The sequence below is a fragment of the Osmia bicornis genome, chromosome 1 (genome assembly GCF_907164935.1).
Source record: "Osmia bicornis bicornis chromosome 1, iOsmBic2.1, whole genome shotgun sequence".
Taxonomy (NCBI): domain Eukaryota; kingdom Metazoa; phylum Arthropoda; class Insecta; order Hymenoptera; family Megachilidae; genus Osmia; species Osmia bicornis.
Genome location: NC_060216.1, coordinates 3,749,203 through 3,766,714, shown reverse-complemented (window position 1 = coordinate 3,766,714; position 17,512 = coordinate 3,749,203). Strand labels below are relative to the sequence as shown.

The 17,512-nt window shown below is 33.0% G+C and overlaps 1 protein-coding gene across 2 annotated transcripts in view; it reads left to right on the top strand.

The window, feature by feature from the left end:
• The first annotated feature begins 675 nt into the window (after positions 1–675).
• The window catches only part of LOC114881165 (putative inorganic phosphate cotransporter), a 64,429-nt gene continuing 47,592 nt past the window's right edge, over positions 676–17,512 (top strand). Inside the window, exons 1-2 of one of the 2 annotated variants that reach the window (XM_046286555.1) lie at positions 676–815; positions 8,981–9,114. In XM_046286555.1, coding sequence (XP_046142511.1) covers positions 9,016–9,114 — 99 coding nt within the window. In that variant the 5' untranslated portion in view covers positions 676–815; positions 8,981–9,015. Of the gene's footprint in view, positions 816–2,975; positions 3,136–8,980; positions 9,115–17,512 lie in introns of those variants that run through there. The other variant, XM_046286551.1, reaches the window with a different exon arrangement.

Below are 17,512 nucleotides of genomic sequence, written 5' to 3'. Positions count from 1 at the left end.
TTATTAGAACAAAAATCGGGGAAATCAAATATTTGGAGTTGAATTAGGTATGGAAAATGGCGCATGGGGATTAGTTTATCACTAAATATACTACGTTGGGTTCAATTAGGTTAGGCACGTTAGGTTTTCCATCTTATGCATATATAAATGAAATATAATAGTAAATTAGGGTTAGGTTAGACTAGGGATGGCCAACCTTTTCAGCAGGCGAGCCAAATTTCAGAAATAATATTTCCTGCCGGGCCACGATCCTAATTTTTTTTTTGTTAGTTAAAGTAAACAAGCAAGCTAGCTCCGCGGGCCGCAACATGACTCTCGGCGGGCCTCGTGTTGGCCACCCCTGGATTAGACGAAGATCAAAGTTAGGACTTTAGATTAGGAATAGGTTAGGTAAAATTTTTGGTACGATTTTACTTTAACCCCCCTCCCCCCGCCGCCTCTCCTTTTTTGTACCAGTCAGACGTCATTCTACTCGTTTTGACGTGCTGAATATGAATATGATTATCGTTTTTGGCGAAAATTACAAGTTTCCGAGATATTTGCAAAAAGTTTCTTACTAATACATAAAATTTTATCCAAGCGTGTGCATCTGTGACACAGACGCACACATCGCATACAAGAGGTCAGCATGACTGACCTCTTGTATTACAGATACATACGTTCCTTTCAAATGCCCACTTGACTATCTTCAGTATGTCCTTCATTGTCACTTTTTCTTACGTGACTTTTCGAGAAACCGAAATGTAGACCCATTTGAAGATCTAATAAAGTGTATTCAGTTGGCGTTTACCTTGTAGCGCTTTATTGCATTTTTGGTAAGTAGGATAAAATGATTTCAATTTTTATAAGTAACTGAACACGTAAATGCATCGCCTCCCAGCAAGACCTATCCTAACCTAACCGAAATTCGTTTGAAAGCTCAGGTCACGAAAAATGATCATACGTACAGAATCCTCACTGTTCATGACCTTTGGTACAGTGGTCGGATACAACATGTAAACGAACCTAACGATAAGTGTTACCTTTGGTTTGTATAGAGTGGCGTAATTTCCACTTTCAACTATGCTTGTGACTGTGTCACAGATGTACATATACGGATGAGTAAAATTCTATATATTAGTAAGAAAATGTTTTGCGTATATCTCGGGAACTTGTAATTCACGTAAAACGACAATTATTATTCGTATTCAGTACATCCAAAAGAGTACAGTAAACTTCAGTGTTAGATTCAGGTTAGGTTAAGATTAAATTATATTAGACTCGGATTAGGTTTGGGTCATGTTAGAATAAGATTATGTTTAGGGTTTCAGCACGGTCGTATACAGAAGTCTAGAAACTCTCGAATGATGGAAGTTATTTCCTTACTGAAAGCCAGTGCCGAAGTCCAGAAGTTTCGTGAATCTTCCGTCAGCCATACAGCGCTGCTATCATAGTATGCTATAACCCGCGCCACGAGAGTTGTCAGGTCCATGTACATACACAATCGTTGACCACTGTGAAGATAAAGGCTCGAGTTAAGTTTATGTTTGGTTAGAAATCTTTCTACTAAACATATATCGAAATAAAATATAACAATTTATCAATTGTTGAAATAAAGTATAATTATTTTGAAATACATGTCATTTACCCGAATACCATGTGTATCACCGATCCACAATTACCAAAATATGTCCAATCAGTCATTAAATAATCATTAAAAAATTGCACATTAACACGCACAGGACGTTACATTACCCTAAAATGTTTAATTATGACCTTATTAATAAACAGAACAAATCTTGCACAGTTTATATATTTGCGAAAAAACAATAAATGAAATTAAACAAAGCGTCATCAAAAGTATATGTTTTGCTCAAAACTTAAGACGTTGTATACTTTTGTAACATCTATTATTTACAAAACGATACTATGATTCAATATTATATACGAAATCTTTTTTCAAGTGAAAAGTAATTCACTACGCTGTCAAAATTGTTAATAAAAATTTATTCAAAAAAATTTTGTAATAAATACATCATTTTGACAGTTCTAGAAATATTGTATTTGTAACATTTTGATCAATACAGTGACACACATCTTCTTTATGGAGGAATTAATAGACAATACTGCTTATAATAATAATAATAATAATATTGCAGAATTACAATTATAAATAAATGTACTTTGGCATTTATCGTGGTTTCTTAAATTATAATGCCATTTTGTTTGTAAGTTTACTTTCATTGTCGACAATTATTTGTAACGCATAATTAAAATAGATGAAAAAGTTTAAATAAAATGATATTTCAAATACAAAGGAAAATTTCAACAAATAAAGTAACGTTATTCTAATAATCGAAAGTAAAAGATAAAATTACTTTATTTGTCAAAATTTCAATTATCGTTTAAAAATACTATTTTATTTAAAGAAGGGAGAAGGGGAGTGTAAGGGGCATTGTTATAGTCCCGGCCTCACTTCCTAAAAAAGACCTTGTACTAAGTGTTCCATTTACTAATTATTAAAACATTTATCTTTTCAATGTTTGTCCTTATTATTGCTTATTTGTAGTTCATTCATTTTCTTTACGATTAAAAGTTATTGGATTTTATTAACAATAAATTTCAAGTTTTAAACCAAGCTTATCAACCGAGAGGACCCTCGAAGGTTTGATAGCCCCAGGTCCCAAAAATCTTAATTCGGTCCTGTTACATAGTGTTTTAAGATTTATTATTTACAAAATAATAAAATAAATAATAAACTCAGTATTATATATGCAATTTATTTTCAAAGGACAGTAGCAAAATCATTGTTAAAATAATTTTGGTAATAATTTTATACAATAATATTTATAAAACGATATTAAGCTGAATATACTTGTCAGTACAAACATCAGCTATCATCGTCCGAGATTTTCCTCGTCATGAGCGTGTAAGTTGAAAAATAAAGAGTGGGAGAAACCCTTTTCGGCGTGGACTATAAAACCACGATCGAACGATTGATGAATCGTAGTGTCGTTTTCGCGATTTACCAAGTAACACTTAACAAATTTCTTAGTTGAATAATACTTATCAACATGACGTACTCGAATACGAGAAAGAGAGTTTCTATCATCTCCATTTCGGAACGGATGCAACTACCAACAGTGAAACCAAAAGGTATATATAATATATATATATATATATACACATATGTGAATCAATTTATATCTTAAGTGAAAATAAAATTGATCTTGATTTTGGTAGACGTCATATCTACAGAAACGTATTTTCCACTATGTTGTTTAAATATTGTGAAAAATAATGATAGAGAATGAGTTTGAGATAAGACAGAATTGTTTGATAGATAGGCTCTCCACTTAACAGTGTTTTTTTCTCTGTGCTGTATCTTGAATTTTTTTAATGTTATTATGTTTTGACAGAGGAAATGTCAAAAATTTGAGTTAAAATATAATAATTGGGTGGATTATTTCAGAAGATTAATATTATTTGGTTTTGATGATATCAAGATGAGTGTTATTTGTCTTGATTTTTGCAGAGATTGACGCGGTTCGCCCTCATTTAAAATTGTGCTTCTCACGTGTATTGCTTCAACCACTCATTTTTCATATCTATCAAGATACATCGTACTGATACATCGTGGCGTTTAACTTTTCTTTTCATGAATTGTGCAATCCATTTGATAAGAAAAATTAGTACAGTCTAAAAAATCAATATTGTTATTTAACAATTTATTCAAATATTTTATAAACTTTTTTGAGACCTTATACCATTGAATTGTTAAAAAAACATTAATTTATGTATAATAAGTCAATGCACTTAAAAATGTTTATTTTTAATTTCTTTTTACTCTAACAACAGCAATTTAATTTCTAATACCTTTTCGTATAAACACTCGGTGATAAATAAGTATAAAATAATGTAAATATGTATTTTCTATAACGAATCTCTCATTGTATGACCTTTTTCTTAATTTGGAAGGAAATACAGTTTTAAACAATAAAAAAGTACCTTTTTATTTATTTAAAAAAATTACATAATTATGTGTGCAAAATTTATGATTTTAAATAATCAGTTCACTTCTAATATTTCGCACAACATAATTTATAGTTACCATTGTTTATAAAATACAAGATATCATGTAACAGATTTACTAATTCTAATCTGTTATACAAATACCTTTTTAACAATCTATCACATCACATACCGCTGAACGCTGAAATGAATATTCACTTCTTCTTAACATAAATAACTAAAATTGCATCAATTATACTTGCAATCAGAAATAAGATACTTCAGATGTTTAATTTGAATTTTGAAAATTTGTAAGCAACCGAACAAGTTTTTATTTATTAATTAATTTATTTTGGGATGAAAAATATCTTTTTTAGAGTACTGTGAATTTTAAATTACATTCATTTTGATGCACTAGTTTTATAGAATTAAATTCAATATTTAAAAATTATTAATGCTTAAGATTCTTGTTCTAATTGTTATTATTATGTATTTATAAGATTTTAATGCTTTATTATTGAGAAAGTATTCATTTAAAAAACATTATAATTTGTAATAATAATTTATAAATTTATAATACTATTATAATTATAATATTATAATTACAGTTTTGTAAATTTAGAATCCAGAAGGTCTGAAAGTATTAATTATAAAATTTTCTGAATAACAGCTGTTAATTAATTATAATAATACTTGCAAGAAAAAAGGAGCATTTATTTACTTTTAGGCTAAGAAGTTTCAATAAATTAATATTCATACCTTGTATTATTCCTAATCTACGCGCTACGAATACAGAGTCGTTTTAACTGATTGTGAGTCATTACTTTGAATGCAGAGCATACAACACACATTTGGTCAAAATGAGCTAATATTCGGCAGATTTAAGTTTCACAACAACATTTTTAGTCCACATTTTTGAGATTACAAACTTGTCAAGTTTCCAAATTCAAATTTTAAGGTTTCAAACTTCAAACTTTCAAGTTTTAGAACGCAATGTTTCAAAATTCGGAAATTCAACTGGCATAGTTACCAAAATTGTGAAGTTTCAAAATTTTTTAATTAAAAACTTCAAATTTTATAGTTTTAAGATTAAATAACTTTGAACTCAGGGGTCATTTTAATCTAGTATGAATTCTATATTTCTATGAGTACTCCTTTTGTTATGTATACATATGTATATACTTTGTTACACCTAAATACTTGAATTATACCTACTCCTTGATACAACAGTTGGCAGTGATTAATAGGAGCAGTCTAGAGAATATCACATACAATAAACATTACAAAAAGAAAATATATAAGAATATATAATATAGAATAATACTTATGCATAAGAAATATAAGATATAAATATACATATAAAATTAAATAAATTAAGTATTACTCTTTCTATATATATATATATATATAATTTTTTTTAAATGTTATTACAACATAATAGCATTTTAACATTCTGATACTTTATTAAAACATTGTGACCATTATTTGTAATTTGTTAGTTGGACCAAATGTTTTATTCGATCGAGGCACATCAAATTACGAAGGATGTATTAAGAACACGTTTCACGTGGTTGTAATCGTCGTACCATGAGATAACGTAGTTTTGTTTAAGTAATGCATGCAGTGTGTATAAGTATACGTGACGAATCGCTTTGAATTCCAAGATGTGACGCCACACAGCTCGTCAATGTCAGATTTCTCGTGATGTCCTAGAAATGTGAAACAAACGAATTACTCGTTGGCATTTTCTGCATTGCGAGTATTGTGGTATGCAAGGAAGTAGAGAATGTCATCTCTCAACAGTAGAGAAGAGGAAAATATCATTAAGAAAAAATGTATGACACGTTGCATCTGATTAATTTTATATTGAGTTATCAAACATAATAATTACAAATTATAAACAATAAAAAGGAGAAGTAATTTAAATGTTTATATCGTTAGCTTAGTCAATGATATCAACTCAATACCTTTGCTACAAGCATCCAGGGCCGCGTTTATCACTAGGCAAAGTAGACACATGCCTAGGACCAGGGCCGAGTTAAGGTTTCTGAGGCCCGAGACTATAACATTTAATCGTGAAGAAAAAGGACAACGGTAAATAAAATTTCATTCAATGTTTTTTGACATAGCAAATGGAAGGTTTATAATCAGAGCTCCCTGGAATATAGGCCCCGAGGCTGTAATCCTATTTAGACCTTCTCATAATTCAGCCTTACTTAAGACCTACTGAAAGGAGGGGCTCACAGAGATGTGTATGTTATAACTGCATAAAACAAATACTCTTACTGCAATGCCAACGTTCATTTTTCTTACTGAAAATAATAAGAAATTATTTACACAAATACTGTTTCGGAACAAAAGTCTGATGCACTGACAATACCGTACATTAAAGATTTTTTAAAAAATCTTCATTTATGAAGACATTATTAATAAGTTTACAGGCATCACAACGGTTTTCAATTTTCAATTTCTTAAAATAACTTAATACCAATTGATTTTTTATTTACGTTTTACATTTTCTTGTAATCACAAACAATAGTAATATAAATTACTACAACTTTAAAAATTGTAGTTTTTTTTAAACAATATATCACTCTTATTCTTGCTTGTATAAAGAACCCGATTTTCATTTGTATCGGGTTCGAAATATTCTAGACACGGCCCTGCCAGCATCACAATAACTCAAGAAATAGATGTATTTAAAGTTTCATAATTTTATTAGAGTTGGTAGTAAATAAATAATATTCCAAAACCTCTATTATTAATATGGAAAGAAATGTTTTACATTAATTTGTTAATGATTAAGCTATGCAAAAAGAATGTTATAAAAAAAGTTTTTGTACAATATTTAAGAATTAAGCAGAATATTTATAAACAAGATTTGAGAAGCACTTTAATGTCAAATGCAACTTAGTATCTTATTTGTAGAATATTAAGTGATTAATTTTGAAACATCAAAAATTTGACATAAGATTTGATATCATAAAGGTATCGCAGAAAACTACCTAAGCCATATTAATTTGTAAATGAAAAATTAATGTATGTAAGGTTATTAATAATACTCTTCATACAATATTGGATAATTAAAAAAATATTGCAGAATGGCACTTGTAATATATTAATGTGTAATATAAAAGATTAAAATTAAAAAAAAAGGAATATGTTAAGTTCTTATCGATATTTTTAATACAAAATGGCTAATTGTCATTTACAACAAATAATGACTGATTTTGAAATAAATGAAATCCGATTAAATTTGATGACGCGCAAGTATTACAAAATACCACGGATGAAATATACAATTTACTGAAAACCAATTCGAATTGAATTTGAATTTTAAGATTCTGAAATATCAATTTTGACATTTTAAAGCTTTGGAACTTTTAAAATTTTGAAATTTTAACCTTTGTATCTCGACTTGATAAAACTGTAGATATGAACCTTGAAACTTTAAATATTATTCAGAGATGCTCAAACGCGTTTTCATTACATTCTAAATATCTGTTATAACGCTTTTTAATTGTTTTAATAACCTAATTGAGTAGATCTTTGGTTATCGTTTTGCAATATACTATTATTTGTTCTTTTGTTCTTTCCGTACAATTTGAAGAACACGAATAAACTTTAATTTTTAAGTAGCTCCATAAAAATGGGACTAATCGATCATTAAATACGATTGAAGATTACCGTAAAAAATATATACAGGGTGTCCCAAAAAGTGTGTTAGTCCTTTAAGAGAATGGTAGCTGGGGTGATTCTGAACAACATTTTCCTTTGCGAAAATGTTGTTTGACGCTTTGTTTTTGAATTATTAACGAAAAACACTGGCCGAGCGCGCGGGCTCAGGGACGGCAGTATCGACTACGAAAAATGGGGTTGGCCTAGGTCCCGAACGTACACTTTCGGCACCCTGCTGATATAGCAGGAATCGTTGGAAAAATAAATAAATTGAACTGATTAAACATTTTTAATTGTTGCTGAAAATGAATACAGAACCGCTTTCCGACGGCCGGCAACGCTGCTACAGTTGTCGTATCTCCAAAGTTTTGAATCGGACACCCTACTGTTTCTGCAGACAGCAATACTGTTCTGAAATACTAGAGATTAATCACCAAAAAATAATACATCGATTATTACTTCAAATTCTCGAAGTTTTTAATTACGAGAGCAGGCGAAGTCATGACGGAGACGCTAGTACGTAATATAACTTAAAAGAAAACACACGACAATGTTTTTATTGATAATAAAATTAAATTACAATTAATCAATATTAAGGATTTGACACTGTTAGAAAAATTAAAGTTACCATAAAAAAATCCCAGTTACACTAATATTTTTATTTGATGCTAATTTTAAAATCAACTTATGAGGATTAAAGCCACGAATCATTTATATCATTTATAATGAATACAGGGTGTTCCAAAAATACCGTACAATCCGTAAATAATAAATTTTTCTCATGAAAATATGAAAAATTTTTTTACCATTTTGTAATTTGCGGTTTTGTTTTCGGAATGTAAACAATTGAAAATTAGAATATCAATTGTTGACTAAGCAGATAGCGAAACAGAGAGCACCGCGAAAAGACAAAAATGCACATTTGTCAAGTCCTGACTCAAGACAAACGAAGATGAGATATCTATTCAGCTAACAGATGTTCGAAACGCGCGTTTCGAAACTGCAAATTGCAAAGTGGTAAAGGTACTTTCTATTTGGTTTTGAAACAGTATTTTATAGCGTTAAAATTGTTCTTGAATTTCTATTACCAATAACCCATTAATGTAACGACTAATGCCTTCTTTTAGAGACAAAAGTATATGAACAAATAACAACTAATTGTACTGTGAATTATATAAAATTAATTTTATTTGTGCATAAAATTGTGTTCCAAAAATGGGACGTTGGTTATTAATAATTTAGATACTAATTAATTTAAACAAAATGTATGAAAATGTAAAAATTGATTAAAATTTTGTTTATAATTTTGCAGCAAGTTTCGGATGTAGGCACATACAAGTGATTTTGATGGCTTTGGGCTTCATGTGCTGCTATGCAATTAGGGTAACCACATCAGTGACATTGGAAGCAATGACCAACGCTTCCACTGCAAATCCTGACTTTGAAGTATGATTGCATTCTTATTTTCCTCATTTTCCATATCACGTTGTATACAGTATACTATTTAATATTTATCAGGGTCGCGGTCGTTTAGAACTAGGCCCAAAAATTCTTAATTATTTTAATGAAGTTAATTATACTATATTACATCCACTGGCATAATTTAGATATTTCTTTGCGGTAGACAAAGTGTCCATTTCAAATTCTGGACTTTTGAGAACTTTGAAACTATGGCTTTTAAAATTCTAGAATTTAAATAGAATCTTAGATTTTTTATACCTTCGAATCGTAGAAATTTGGAATATCAGGATTACTTATTTTTTAATTTTGGAATAGGTACTAGAATTTTAGAATTCTAGAATTTCAAAATTTAAAGATTTTAAAATGACGGTCTGGAGGGAGGAGGGGGATCTGGTGCCCAATCTCACACCAGTCTCTCTGTAGTTACGGTAATAATTGTACATTCATTATGTTTCTATGTATTTCGCTATAACAGTATCTTTTCTCGCTTAATAAGCATCGCGGCTTTGAAAACCACCGGTCATCAGACCACACGGGAGCCAATGTATTAATTATTTATTTGTATTATCAATGCACGTTCTCGGATGGAATATTTCCTTAGAAAGAAAGTTCAACTTTCCTTTTCACTTGCTTCATAAATCATTTAAAATAACATTGATAAGCAATATTAAATTTAATTAGTGTTTCAATTTGAAAAATAATCAAATTAATTTATCTTTCTGAATATTATGGAAATATCAAGCAATTTAGTCTAATTATAAAAGTTTTTTCACGTGTCCCAAAAGTTTCCATACAAAATTTACTATGTAGAAATACAGGGTGTCATGTAACGTATTCTCACCCTCCTAGATGGTGGTAGGGGGGGGGGGGGGGGGTGATTCTGAACAACTATTTCCTTTGCGAAAAAGTGGTTTGAAGCTTCCTTTTTGAATTATTAAGCAAAAACACTGACCAATCCGAGCGCGTATAACGCACGGGCTCAGGGACGGCAGCGTCGGCTACGAAGCGGGGCTTGACGTAGGTCGCGAACGAACGGCTCGGCACCCCGTTAGCATAGCACAATAAAAAAATTAAGTTAAACATGTTTTATTGTTGTTCAAAACGAATACGGAATCTAATCTCTTGTCGCCTGTCATTATGTAAAAAAGGAAATTTTAAACATTCTAAATAAAAAATAAAAATGTTTGAAATGAAATAATGAATAAAAATTTTTAAACAATTTGAATGAAACTTACCCATTCGTTCGTAAATTTACCTGCTATGTTGAAGGCAGATAATTCCTACCTGGGTCAATCCTGGGTTATTGTGTCGGTCTTCATCACTCGACGAAAAAACACGTGTGCAGAACAGCTGATTTCACGGTCGAGCTAGTGAACTCGCCTCGTTAATTGCACTTAGGTATTGCACTCGCGTAGCCCCTTTCGGGGTCGATTTTTTCACTAAAACGACCGCACAAAATCACTGTCACTTTTCACGCACTTTAACCTTATGACTTGAATTATTATTGTACGTAAATAACTAAATTCAATTGAATTGTCTTTACGTACAGCTGAACTTTTTTATTCAAATTGTTTAAAAATTTTTATTCATTATTTCATTTCAAACATTTTTATTTGTTATTTAGAATGTTTAAAATTTCCTTTTTTACATAATGACAGGTGACAAGAAATTAGATTCCGTATTCGTTTTGAACAACAACAAAAAATGTTTAACTAAGTTCAATTTTTTTATTGTGCTATGCTAACGGGGTGCCGAGCCGTTCGTTTGCGACCTACGTCAAGCCCCGCTTCGTAGCCGACGCTACCGTCCTCGAGCCCACGCGTTATACGCGCTCGGATTGGTCAGTGTTTTTTCTTAATAATTCAAAAAGAAAGCTTCAAACCACTTTTTCGTAAAGGAAAAAGTTGTTCAGAATCCCCACCACCATCTAGGAGGGTGAAAATACGTTACATGACGCCCTGTATAACTAAAACATTATGTGACCAAATTTCAATTTTTGGAAAAAGTTATTTTTTAATAGGTATTGTAATGTTTGTAATAGGTAATGGTACGTATTAGTGAAATTTAGTATTCTTTAAACAGTATTTGGGGATATTTTCAGTTGATACGAAGCACAACGAATATTTATCTATAGTTAATGTTCGGCCGCGAACGTATATTTTTGTCGCGATCGAAGGAATTTTTTGGGCTCAAATGGCTCGGCACGTAGACCACCATGAAGAGCCCTTCGCCTCGAAATACGAATCAAGGCAAGGCCTTTTTATCCGACTTCGAAAAGGAGGAGGATACTCAATTCGATCAGTATATTTTTTCTTTTTTTTCCTGGCTTTGTTCACCGATTACTCCGAGGTGAATGGACCAATCGGAATGATATCTTTTGCATCATGTACGATATGTCTTCCGATTGGTCCCGTTATAAAAATGTTTTGCATTTTTTCATTGCCAAGGATTATTATTGCAAAGAACAGGAAGTTTCTAATCTCAACATAGGTTGATTTCAATGACGCTTTAATATGTTGTCTGGGCCATGATGCTGAAGAACTTTTTTATTATGCATAATCAACTGAAAGCTTTAGTTTCCGAGATATTCGTAAAAAACTATTGTTACTACTGCATTGAATTCTACGTATGCCTACGTGTATTCTACCGCCTACTCTGGCGGTGTATGGGTCAGAATGCAATCGCCTGTTTCTACTGTTTCTATACACATATCGCGTCGACCAAAAACCAGTATACAGGTAGGTCTCGATTAATGCTAGTTTACATAGTGCGAATTTTAAAATGATACCAGGTCGCATTTAATGTGAACAAAAGTTCAGTTAATGCGAGGTCTGCGAGGCTTTTTTCGATCCAGACATGGATCGAAGCATGCAAGTTACCAGAGACTTGGATAAAATACTGCGGGTTTAACATCACATATACGGAGATATGAAAAAGCAGAAGAAAGTGCAATCAACACTATTAAAATACTAAACATGTTTATGCTATTATAATTTAATAATATACGTATGAAAGGTATATTTCAAAATTTTAATCGTATATTTTCTTTAACTAATAATCAATTCCTATATTCCAAATATTCGAATAGTACGAATTCAAATAATGCGAACAATTTCTGGGATTTATTACTCGCACTGATTGAGATCTACCTGTACATATATAATAACTATTGTTATTGCAAACTCCTATTCTTTAGCGCTACTCTGCAAAGAATGTACCGATCGCTATGAAACCTTTCACATCTAATCGGAGATATTTGTGAAATTTGTTATTGTTACTAACTATTGTTATAGCAAAAAACTTATTTCTTGGTGTTACTTTGCAAGGAATGAACCAATCGCGATGAAACCGTTTGTAACGGGCAATGTGTTTAACGTGGGCATTTTATAAAATGACCGGGCATTGTGTAGAATGCCCGTTCGAAAAGACATTGTGCAAAACGTCCGTAACAAGTTTCGGTCAATCTATAAAATGTCCGATCATTATACAGAATACACGCCGCGGCGCGCCGTAAGGCGGCCGGCATCACTTTCCTAAGACAATAGTGTTGTACATTTAACTAAAATCTCAACTTTGCGTTTCATTTTAAAAAAATGTGCACACTTGTGCGGGGTGTGATTATTACTGTAGTAAAGAGTGAACCTTCTTCTATCAGAATCAGGAAAAAACGGCTGCCCCAACCTGCCACTGCTCAAAAAAATGGCGATTGAAGTAAATTACACCAATCTTGGCCGCAGCGCACGATGATGAAAGAGCAGTACCAGATACGATTATTATCCAGTTAACTGCATTCGACGTGTATATTCGTTATCCAAAACTTTATTTCGGTTCAATAAAAGTGTTCAATGTAACAACTTTTTATTTAATAATAGGATCTGATTGAAACGAAGTACATTTAACTAAAATCTCAAATTTGCGTTTAATTTTTAAAAAATGTGTACACTTGTGCAGGATTTGATCATTACTGTAGTAAAGAGTGAACCTTCCTCTATCAGAATCTGAAAGAAATGGCTGCCCCAACCTGTCACTGCACAAAAAAATGGCGATTGAAATAAATTACACCAATCTTGGCCGCAGCGCACGATGATGGAAAAGCAGTACCAGATACGATTATTAACTAGTTAACTGCATTCGACGTGTATATTCGTCATCCAAAACTTTATTTCGGCCTTGCAATATGCCATAATAAATTTTCATAATTGTCGAAACTATTTTCACGAATGATTTGGTATAGATCATAATAAATATAAATAAATATATTATAATAACACATGTCTTGTCATTTTTTAATTATTAAATCCGTTTTTATTATAATGATTAACAGTTTAGAGTCAAATTTTTGTTAAATGACATAAAATATGTCTAACAAGTGAAGGATATTGAACGCGTTATACTTTATACGCGAATCTTTTTACACCCTGTAGTTCAATATGATTCATATTGATACAACTTATGCACCACAATGTAGGCAAAATCTTCCCAAAATTTCATTAAAATATTTCCAATAGAACCAAAGTTACAGAATTTTGATCGCCGAAAGCCGTTTCGTCTCACTGTGCGGCAGTCAAAACTTAGCGAAAAGGGACAATCTCAACATTCAGAACGAGAGAAGGACAGCATGACTATAGTGCGTCTCACTCAGCGTTCGGTCGATGTTGCCTTTTTCGCTTGCCTTCGCAACACAGTTCGAGTGACGCAAACAAGCCGACGCTTGATTCTGGCTACGATTCCAAATCGGCAGCCTTTCTACTTAGACGCCACCTTATAACTACTAGCTGAACTAAATTTGTCACGTGACTTGCTCTGTTGTATCCAGATAATGGCGAAACTCGTCTTTGGGAATGCTTTTACGGGAATCGGTTATTCGTTCTTATATGAGAAGATCTTGAGCTGAATAAGGGCTCATTCGAAAGAGGAAGGTTCAATGCAGGGCGGTCAACTCACCGTTTGAGTTACAAAACTCTTTTAGTGGCCTAAAAATGCTTCGATTCCGCAACTGCATTTTGTCGATTTTTTCTTCTACTTTGGACACTGATGTTATTAAATATGAACATAATCTCGTTAAACCGCGACTTTACCGCCCTGCATTGGACTTTCCTCTTTCTAATAAGCCCTCATCCAGCCCTATGTGTTCTCATATAAGGACAAATAACCGATTCCCGTAAACCCATTAATAGGCCCATTTTTGCCGGTAATGTCACCTCGCTGCATTACCCGTGTCTACCCCCTTAAGGGCATAGACTCCTTCGAGGCCTCCTCCGAATCGATGTAAGCTCCATTGGAAAGAATCGGGCAATCGTGAAAACACATAATTGCGAAATTCGACATTTGACGGTGTGACATCTAACGTCATTATGCAGAATAAGAAACGAAAGTGAGGTGGCATAGTTGTCAAATCACATCATTTGAGAGTTCTATTGCGGTGTTGCCGCATCTGTGACCATCTACCAAAATGAATTTGCTCGAGCCGAGCAAGATTTTGATTCCTGGCGGACATAGAAAAGGACAGCTCGAGAGAAAGAGAAGGAGTATAATGAATGAAACAACGTAGGGCCGATCGGCGTAAATATAGTCACACGCTACGACAGATTCGACGAAACTCTGTAATACACATAAAAACTATATGGCATTAATAATTTCAGGAAAGGAATGAAAAATAAAGACATGTAAATTGATCTATAATATACCTTATTTATTGATTGAAATATAATGCCTTTTCTTTCTCCGCGACGTCTACATCGTCGATTATCATGACAGCCACTCTAGCCACGTATTATTGAAATATTTTTCATCTGAAATATAATAATGAATTTTAATATAATTGTATCTGCATATACAGGGTGTCTCAGTCTAAGTGTGACAGAATTATATTAAAATTCATTATTCATTTCTTTATTTCTTATTCCCTTCTTGAAATTATTATGTCAGGTAGTTTTCAGTCCTATAAGTCTTATGGTCGCGTACTTACGTTATGTGTATTATTTCATTCGTTCTACCTCTACCAGCACCACGAATCCGTCGTTCTTTGATGTTTACGAATATAGAAAAGGATTGCGCAAGAAGGATAAACAAAGAAAGAAATACTCGCAAGCACAACATTTAACCCAATATTATGCTACTAATTGTTGACCGATTTATATTGTGTTTAGCTTCATTTTAATGAGAAAAATCTTCTCCACATAATAGTGAAATTTTTATTAACAAAAAGTACAAAATAAAAAACTTTATTCTGTGCATTAGTATGGTCACATTGACACGGGACATTTAAATGAAGGCAATAAATCCCGGTTTCAGTCCCTCTTTCGTCTTTAGCAACTGACTCTTTCTAATCAGTGTTTACTGACTAGGCAATCAAATTTGAAAAATGATTCTCCTATTCCATAACAGTTGCGGAGTGGACCGGCAATAGTTATGTACATTTATCGAGTTTTCACTGTATATGGTGCAAGTTTTATAATTCATTTTTCTGGCATACCATTTCAAGTATTCTATTGGTAATTTAATTGATAAAAAAACTTGATTATAAATATGAATAAAAAAGTTTGATGGTTGCACACATTAGTACATGTATTGTTTCATTCTCGGACCTCTTTCTCTCTCGAGCGCCCTATTCTTTTCTATGTCTGGCAGGAATCAAAATCGGCTCGAGCCTGTTGCAATTGTAACAGATGTGGCAACAGCGTGACAGAAGTCTTAATACGTTGCGGCAACTATGCCATACTTGTGGCTATATTTGCGTAGCCGTTTGTGGTGTCAAATTAGAATTTACATTTATCGACTGATTTGTGTTTTTATCGACCCCGATGATAACGTGGTCAAATATACCATCAATGCTTCTGACGGAGAATCAGTGAACTATTCTTACTATTGTTAGCGTTCAAACGGACCAGACCGCCCTGTGGTGAAGTCTACCCGTGGGTACTGTACCCGCGAAAATTTCATTTCTGCAATTATCGAGACGAAAAACGAAATCTACGAAATCGAGTGTCTCTCTCACGCATGGCGTATACGTGCATGGTTTTCGTTGATTGTGTGAGTGCACGCATACAGGTCATGGCACAAGGAGTCAGTGCCCTTAAGGGGGTAGACACGGGTAATAGTAGCGCGTTGACTTTACCGGCAAAAATGGGCCTATTAATGGGTTTACGGGAATCGGTTATTTGTCCTTATAAGAGAACACATAGGGCTGGGTGAGGGCACATTCGAAAGAGGAAGGTCCAATGCAGGAGGCTCAACCGATGGTTTAACGAGATTGTGTTGATATCTCATAATATGAGTGTCCAAAGTAGAGGAAAAATCGAGAAAATACGCCCGCTGAATCCAAGTACATTTTAAGTAACTATAACAGTTTTGTGACTAAAACGATTTGTTGAGCCCCCTTCATTGAACCTTCCTCTTTCGAATGAGCCCTTATTCAGCTCAAGACCTTTTCATATAAGGACGAATAACCGATTCCCGTAAAAGCATTCCCAAAGACGAGTTCCGCCATTATCTGGATACTACAGAGCAAGTTACGTGACAAATTTAGTTCAGCTAGTAGTTATAAGGTGGCGTCTAAGTAGAAAGGCTGCCGATCTGGAATCGTAGCCAGAATCAAGCGTCAGCTTGATTACGTCACTCGAACTGTGCTGCGAAGGCAAGCGAAAAAGGCAACATCGTCCGAACGCTGAGTGAGACGCACTATAGTCATGCTGTCCTTCTCTCATTCTGAATGTTGAGATTGTCCCTTTTCGCTAAGTTTTGACTGCCGCACAGTGAGACGAAACGGCTTTCGGCGATCAAAATTCTGTAACTTTGGTTCTATTGGAAATATTTTAATGAAATTTTGGGAAGATTTTGCCTACATTGTGGTGCATAAGTTGTATCAATATGAATCATATTGAACTACAGGGTGTAAAAAGATTGAAACGACTGAATATAAATGATGTTGGTTGAATACAAAAGATGTGTACGGACATAGAATCGGCATGTCGGCTGAATACAAAATATGTGTTGTACAGACGCAGAATCGACACCTCGCATAGATAAATGCAACATTAAATGCCCAGAATCGACACCTCGCTTGGATAAATGCAACATTAAATGCCCAGAATCGCCACCGTGCCTGGATAAATGAAACCTTTGAAACCAGAGCCGACACCGCGACTGGTTTTGATTTCGATCTCTGTTGCTTTTCGCCAACCTTTAACATCAATTTTAGCAAGTAATTATAATTGAAACTATATCGTGTTTGGTACCATTTTAATCAGAAAAATTTCACCAATGTGTTAGTAAAAGTTTCATTAAAAAAAGTCAAAAATAAAAAAGTTTTATACTTCAATTAGTATTAGTCACACCGATATGTTTCGGCTCTTTCCTTTGATCATCGGACCTCTCTCTTTCA